The sequence below is a fragment of the Drosophila subobscura genome, chromosome A, assembly GCF_008121235.1.
Source record: "Drosophila subobscura isolate 14011-0131.10 chromosome A, UCBerk_Dsub_1.0, whole genome shotgun sequence".
NCBI classification, from domain to species: Eukaryota; Metazoa; Arthropoda; class Insecta; order Diptera; family Drosophilidae; genus Drosophila; species Drosophila subobscura.
The window spans coordinates 23269984-23277848 of NC_048530.1; the positions used below are offsets into that span (position 1 = coordinate 23269984).

Consider the following 7865-nt stretch of genomic DNA (forward strand, 5'->3'; position numbering starts at 1 on the left):
GCCGATGGGAGACGGAGGAAAAATGTGCAAGTGTTAATGTGTACATGTGCAAGGCAGCCGCCTTGCCATCAAACATGTCTCCATGTCCCGTTCCGTCAAAACTTCTTGCTTGTTCACACCGTGACTCTGAATACTCTAATGGGAAATATTTGTATCGCAAAGTCGATTGCCGCAATTCATTATTTGTATACATATTCAGATGTTAATATCCGTTACCCCTTTCACCCTAAATTATATAAAGCATATAAAGGTCACACAAAACAAATTTATTTTGATATTGAGGGGCAAGATACTTCATAAAGTCTTGAGGGTTTTCATTTTAAATGGTATGTTAGCTCACAAGCAAAAAAAAAAAAAAAAAATGAAAAGGTTTCAAGCGCTAACAATTAAAGCGCACATGAAGTCGAGAACAGAAACGACGACGAGAACAGCAGTTGAAAAGTTGTATGAAATGAAATGAAATGATTTGTCTGTAAAAGATGGATTTGGTAACAATGTTGATAATACGGCAGCAACGAAGTCGAGAAGCGACGGCGTTTCCATAATATGCATACAATTTTGAATAAAGCAGTATAAAATCTGCATTTAAAACAATTACAGCATTCAAATACAATAACAACTTTTATTGGTATATTTATTTTTTCCAACCCCCAAGGGTCTGGCCACCAACCCCCACCCCTCATTCTGCACATGTTGCGGCAGGTCAGGTTCATACGCCAAGCCCCGAAAACAAAATCAAATCATCAAAACGAATTTTCGTTTCATCACAGTTTAGGAAGTCAACGCACCAACACATACATTGCTTGCAGTGTCCGTGTGAAACCGGTTTGGAGCGCTACAAAATCATTGGCTACACGAACTTATACAAATGTAGCTTCTAGCTGCGCGCTCTACAAACACTAATACCCATGTAGCTTGGGCTTCTGCTGCGTGTTCTATACGCACTAATACTTGTAGCCGGGACTCCAGGCAGAGGCCTGGGACTCCAAGGCGCACATTTTGCGGTGACGTTTTGCTTCTTCAAAGCTGGATATCTATTATACTATTTGGTTAGTGCTGGAGTGCTGGCTTGAATTCAAATTAAAGAAATTGTCCGGGAAAAGTTTTCGGTCAAGAGATCTCGATCGGAAAATGCTTAGAAAAAAGGGGAAAATTGTAAAGGGAGTTAAAATTAAGAATTATGCCAGAACCAAAATTTTTTCATGTTGGTCTTTTCTTCTTTTTGGTTCTCTCTGCGTTTCTAGTGACAGCGTTGAAGCTGTGAGAGCGAGTGAGCAAAGTAACTGTAAAAACAACACAAGACTGGGCTCTCTCGTTCTTCTTTCCTTGTATGAGTGAATAGGAAAGGCAATTGGATTCTTGGTGTTGGTTGTTAAGACTCTCCATGCGCTTTGAAATCTATAGATCTAAAATGTTCGCTCCCTTTTCATTTGACTAATTGTCAGTTAGAAAGGGGGAAGGGAGATGAAGAAGATGGGCTGCTGGAGTGCTGGCTTGAATTCAGATTAAAGACATTGTCCCGGAAAAGTTTTCCGTCACGAGATCTCGATCGGAAAATGCTTAGATAAATGTGGAAATTGTTAAGGGTGTTAAAATGAAGTCTAATTATGCAAAAACCAAAATTTGTTCATGTTTGTCTTTTTTTCTTTTTGGTTCTCTCTGCGTTTCTAGTGACAGCGTTGAAGCTGTGAGAGCGAGAGAGCAAAGTAACTGTAAAAACAACACAAGACTGGGCTCTCTCGTTCTTCTTTCCTTGTATGAGTGAATAGGAAAGGCAATTGGATTCTTGGTGTTGGTTGTTAAGACTCTCCATGCGCTTTGAAATCTATAGATCTAAAGTGTTCGCTCCCTTTTCATTTGACTAATTGTCAGTTAGAAAGGGGGGGGGGGAAAGGGAGATGAAGAAGATGGGCTGCTGGAGTGCTGGTTTGAATTCAGATTAAAGACATTGTCCCGGAAAAGTTTTCCGTCACGAGATCTCGATCGGAAAATGCTTAGATAAATGTGGAAATTGTAAAGGGTGTTAAAATGAAGTCTAATTATGCAAAAACCTAAATTTTTTCATGTTTGTCTTTTTTTCTTTTTGGTTCTCTCTGCGTTTCTAGTGACAGCGTTGAAACTGTGAGAGCGAGAGAGCAAAGTAACTGTAAAAACAACACAAGACTGGGCTCTCTCGTTCTTCTTTCCTTGTATGAGTGAATAGGAACGACAATTGGATTCTTTGTGTTGGTTGCTTATGACTCGCTCTCCTACTTGAAAATCGGGTGCACATTCATTGTGTCGAGCACTTTTACTATCCGTCTCTGGAATTCCGTGCAAGTTGACTTAATCAGTGTAGGATGATTTCACATATTTGGTACATTCTCCATGCGCTTTGAAATCTATAGATGTAAAATGTTCGCTCCCTTTGCATTTGACTAATTGTCAGTAAAAAGGTGGGGAGATGATGGTGGCTCTAGCTTTTATGGTATCTGAGACCCAGTCGCGCAACAAGACGCTGCCACATTGCGTGGGACTCTTATTTCCGGTTTGTCTGTTGCCGTCTTATTTTGTCATTCAAATTTAACTCGAAATAGCTTATATGAGCACTTGGGTACTTTGGTATTTCGCTGGCGCGTAACCTTTTCGCGCTCAGCGAGATACTCATGGAAGAAGCCTTTGATTTGTCTGGGCCCTGGAATCCCTTCAAAGACGTCACTGTCGCTGCCATTGCACGTGAATAGCTTTTCCTGTTTTATACATATCCGATAAGCATTCCCAATCCATGGAACACCCATTCGGTGGCGCCTTGACTTCAGGTGCTTGTGTGGCTTGGGGGGCTTGGGGGCTTTAGCTGTGCGAAGTGGCAAAATATCTTCCACAATTTGTGTACATCTCGTATTGGCATTTCTTTGACAAACAACAAACAACAAACATCGACCTACATCCACACTACCTACCCCCCCACATGAAAACATTCCTACCCGACATCCCTCCCCTCCCCCCATGGGCATTTTGAAGGTGTACGCGTCGTCTCCTTGTGGGCAACAAATTGAATTCAACATATTTGCTTGAAATGGGATGATAGAACCCTTTCGATTCGATATCCTGTTCTGGATGGATGTGCCCAAGCTCAGATAGAGTACAGAATGGTGCATTCACTATGTGAAACAGGTGCAAACATGACCCTGAACATGGTCTATACTCCGTGATCCCCACTATCCAACTTCGATAGTTATATAACCTCTTAGCCAGTTAAAGGTGCATACGTGCCTCATATATCGCACATAAGGCTTGTTTATGGCTGCATATATTGTATGTATGTAGAATCTACATTGTAGATGTATCCGATATCGGAGCTTTTACTATGTATGTATGTATATGCCCTCCAGAGGAACGTGCATACATATATGTATGTATGTAGTCCCAGTGGGAGTGCAGATTAGCGCTTAAATCATGATTACCACAGCAGTGACAGTAATTAGAAGACACTATAGAGAGTGGGAGAGAGAGAGAGAGAGAGAGAGGTGAAGAGCGACGAGAGATGAGAGAGAGTGAGGGAAGTCTGTGTGCAGTCGCCGCAGAACGAAATTGCCAGCTCAGAGCGGCGGAGGAGGAGGAGGAGGAAGAGGAGAACTCTGGAACGGAACGGAACGGAACGGAACGGAGAGGGAGTGAACGATGCCAGCAATTTGCCATTAGTTATCTGGGCTATTATTATTATGTGTGCGTGTGTTCGTGTGTGTGTGCGCGTGTGTGTGTGCTCTTGCTGTGCATTTGCTTATGCTGTGTGCGTGCCCATATCCCACCGAGTGAGAACCTCTCCTAACATTTCAGCACATGAGACCTGCACCCTGAAAAAGCACAATTATAAGTGTGTGTCGCCATCAAAATTTGTCTGGAAAATCGAGCCAGGAATATGTTGCCTTTCTGCTTTCATCTTTTAATTTCCCAATGTCGGTTTGGGTTGCAACGAAAGATGCAACTTGCTGGACACTTGAAAGAGGATACTTTTCGGTAATTAATTAAGTATTGAAAACTATTTGTGCAGGTGCCCAGTAAGTGCCCAGTAAGTGTGAGTGAAACGCAACTATCGTATGATGATTAACCCTATGATGGCACGGGGTTTAAGGTGGCCATTTACAAGAAAACGAGTTAAAGCTATTTTTCCGCACACAACCTAGCATCAACAAGCGAGCATGCACTGAAAAGTTAGTGACCGAACACAGCCGACGGGACCTCCTTATACAGTTAGTTCATGCTCCCTCCTCTCGTGCTGCAGCCGGATGGAGGCTGAATGGAGAATGTTCCATCCATATTCTGGTACCTTACTCGAGCCGTGGGTTAAGGGCTGCCACCCCACGATACTTTTAATCGATATTTTTGGGGGCTTATTTGGCGTTGCCATTTCCAAAAAAAATATCACTTGCAATTATTTACTCAGCACGTTGTGAAAGTTGAGAAGTTAAACATTGTATTGAAGGTTTGTGTTTTCAGAGCTGAACTGTAATAAAGCTGAACTTCAGCTCACTTCAAGCTGCTGAAAGCAGTGGCTTTAAAATTATTCAAAGTCACTGAATTGTTCGATTTGTGAATTTCAATAGGTATTTTAAAGAAAAGTTTGCAGCTGTCAATATATTATGGACAATATGATGCTACCTGAAGCAGTGCAGCCCATAGAGGAAGCCGCACTGCAACTGGAGACTCCAGTGGTCGAGCTCGTTGGGCAGGAATCGGAAGCGGAAGCTGTAAACATCTCTCCAGAGGAGGTTTTCCTGTGTGCAGCAAACAGCTACAAGAAGGAGGGCAACGATTGCTTCGACAAGCGCAGATTCGTGGAGGCCATTAGCTTCTACAGCCTTGCCATCGAAAAGTGCCCCATGCAATACACCAAGGAGCTGGCCATCTTTCATCAGAACCGTGCCGCCTGTCACGAGATGCTGAAGAACTGGCAGCAAGTGCAGGAAGAGTCCACCTTGGCGCTGAAGTACAATCATCGCTACGCCAAGGCCTACTCCCGTAGGGCACGTGCTTACGAGGCCACCAGTCAGCTCGCCGAGTGCCTGATCGATATAACGACTTTGTGTCTGCTGGAGAAGTGCAAGAACAAGAAGACCCTCAAGCTAAGGAACAGCGTAAACCAGAAGGTGGCCTTCGCCAAAGCCAAAGAGAGAATGGATAATCTAGGCACAGCTCTGCCCCCGAAGCGACGCATTAAACGGTATTTTGAATTATTCATCGCGGATCCCCTGCAGACGATGACGCTGCCAGCCTCAGCAGCTATGGGAGACGCACCTTCTCTGCGCGGATTCCTGCGTGCCCACCGCGCTTTCGTAGAGGAGCGATTTGAGGACGTCATTCCAGCCTGCACCGAGGAGATTGAAGTGGCTTTGGAGGGCGCAGACTCGCAGTACAAGTTGCAGGCCCTGTTCATGCGCGGCACACTCCTTCTGCTGTGCGGCTCTTTCCGTGAGAGCAGACGAGACTTTGTGGCAGTGCTCGCAGATCCCGGAGCAGATGACAATTTGTGCATCTATGCGCAGCTCAGGTGTGCCGTCATCTTCTTTTACACGGAGCAGGAGGAGAAGGCTTTGGGTGTACTGGAGGAGCTGGAAATTCTGGATGCTGGCAATCCCGACATATACACCCAACGTGGCCTGCTCCTCAGCAAGATGGGGCGCTCCGAGGATGCCTTGCTGGACTTTGAGCGGGCATCGCGCCTGGCTCCCAACCACGCCACTACGGCGTTCTACAAGCACGAAGCCGACTACCATGTCGCCGCCAAGGAAGGTGACAAGCATCGCATCGAGGATGCGATTCAGCGCCTCAAGCAGACCACAGAGAAGTTCCCCGACTGCGAGAAGGGCCTCCTGATGCTCAGCAATGCGCACGCCGAACAGCTGAACCTTGCCGAAGCTTCGATGTGCCTCCAGAGAGGCACGGAGCTGTCGCCCGCGACTCCTGTGCTGCTGCTCTTTCAGGCAATCCTCGAGCTTGGGCGCAGTAACAATTTCGATTCGATCTTCTCATTACTGGAGCAAGCACGCAGCATGGATCCCACGTGCTATCGCGTCCACGAGTGCCTGGGCCGCGCGGAGCTGATCCGCGGGCGCCTCCGACAGGCTGTCAAACACTTCCATGCCGCGAGCACCCACGGCCGCGGCTTCGACGAGCTCTGTAACTCATTCAGCCTTTTAGCCGCCACCACCGCCCAACTGGAAGCGCTGCAGAACCTGCGCATGGACGAGAACGATGAAGTCATGCCGTATCATAGCATAGCCGGTTTAGTGTTCCGAAATGCTTGTTGTTAATAAACGATGGCCACAACATACATGGTTCTGGCATAGGTGCATCAACCAGAACGAGTGTCCGAAAAAAGTGTGCTCAAAGCACTTCCTGAGCGGCAGGGCACTTCCCGAGTGGGGCACTGTGGCAGAGCTAATATAACAGTGCAAAGCACGTGCATGCGTCCGTCTGCTCTGTTGCACGGGGCGGAGGCCACAGAGCAAAATGCAATTTTACATTTTTCCCACTTTCGGGTGTGCTCCTCCTCTCCTGCTCTGCCTCCCCGCTTCCATTTGCAGTGGTTTTGCGTGTTTCTAACTAGCCGACCAACTGGCATGCATATTCCAGGAATGGCTGCTCCACGGCAGGTTTAAGGCCGACCCGAGCCGAGTTCAGGATGGACCTGAATGCTCTTTTGTAGGGCGCATCCCCTGGTTGCAGGGTATGGCCAGGTCGAACCTCCACGATAGGCGGAATTGGCCTTTTGCTTCTTTCTCGTTGCTGCACGCGTCTAGCGATTTTAATTGAAAAATTGCTGGCTCTCCACAGCCCGCATCCCGCATCCCGCATCCCGCATCCTTGTTACCCGTGACAGCCTCTGCCCCCAGCCCGTTGTCCCATGCAGAATATTGCCATCAACGGCTCATGGGTGATATTAAAAGCATTAAGCTCGAGATTATTCCGATATTAGCGAGGCATAATTGTCTGATTAAGTTGATTCTCAGCTTCATTACCTTGCCTTCCCTTCCCTTCCCTTCCATTCGCTTCCCTTCTCTGCCCTCTCCCGCATCCCACGCCTGACAATGTGGCGTATGTATAATGTAATTTGTTGTGGATTTCGGCAGCGTTGTGCGGAGAGCCCTGCTCATGTCGGCAATTAGCACGTCTCGTTCCCGCCATCACTTTCAGAATATGTCTCAAATGAGTGTCTCAAATGAGTGCCTGTTCGAGTGTTCGAGTGTTCGAGTGTTTGAGTGTGCCAAATGGGCTCCTTCGAAAAAATATATTAAACAAATTGTTGTCTCGACTGTCTCGATAATCTCAATTGCCCAGAATTGTTCTCTCTTCAGCCAGAGGCTGTTGCTCTCCACTGTTGTGGAGTCACCCTTGTGTGATCCCTCTTTGATCACTTGGCTTGGGCACGGTCAAGCTTCAGCTTTCATCCATTCTGTGGAGGCCTCTGTGCAGGAACATTTTTGTCTCGTCTGGGGACTTCGCTCATAATGAAAAGTCATTCCCTTTGTTGCGATAAATACGAGTACAAACACACACACACACACACACACAGCCACAGCGAAAAAAAAGCAAATAGAATAATAAGTTAATGTTTTAAGCGGCTTGCCAAGCCCATGACCTTGGGCCCAAAGAAAAGCGAAGAAAAATAATGGGAGAAGAGAAAAGATGGAAAAAGAAAACATTTTGTGCCGCTTTCCCATTACAATTTAATGCGCTTTGCTCGACAGCTTAGCAAAGATTTAAATGCCCTGCCACTCTGTCTGCCATTAAAACGATTTAGTTAATTAACGTGCCACCCAAGTAGCTGGATACGCAAGTACGGGTGCTGCGGTGCGAGTACGCGTGGCATTCACTGGCTCATGGCT

The 7865-nt window shown here is 46.5% G+C and overlaps 1 protein-coding gene across 1 annotated transcript; it reads left to right on the forward strand.

Moving 5' to 3' along the window:
• The first annotated feature begins 4628 nt into the window (after positions 1 to 4628).
• On the forward strand, positions 4629 to 6426 carry LOC117903272 (mitochondrial import receptor subunit TOM70-like). The gene is made up of 2 exons (XM_034815175.1): positions 4629 to 6244; positions 6327 to 6426. Exons 1-2 carry the CDS (start codon positions 4629 to 4631, stop codon positions 6424 to 6426), a joined length of 1716 nt encoding a protein of 571 aa, XP_034671066.1.
• The last annotated feature ends 1439 nt before the right edge of the window (positions 6427 to 7865 follow it).

Coding starts and splice junctions, on each gene's coding strand:
- LOC117903272 (XM_034815175.1), top strand. CDS start 4,629: ATGATGCTACCTGAAGCAGTGCAGCCCATAGAGGAAGCCGCACTGCAA. Junction 6,245..6,326: donor GAGAACGATGAAGTCATGCC/GTATCATAGCAT, acceptor GTTCTGGCATAG/GTGCATCAACCAGAACGAGT.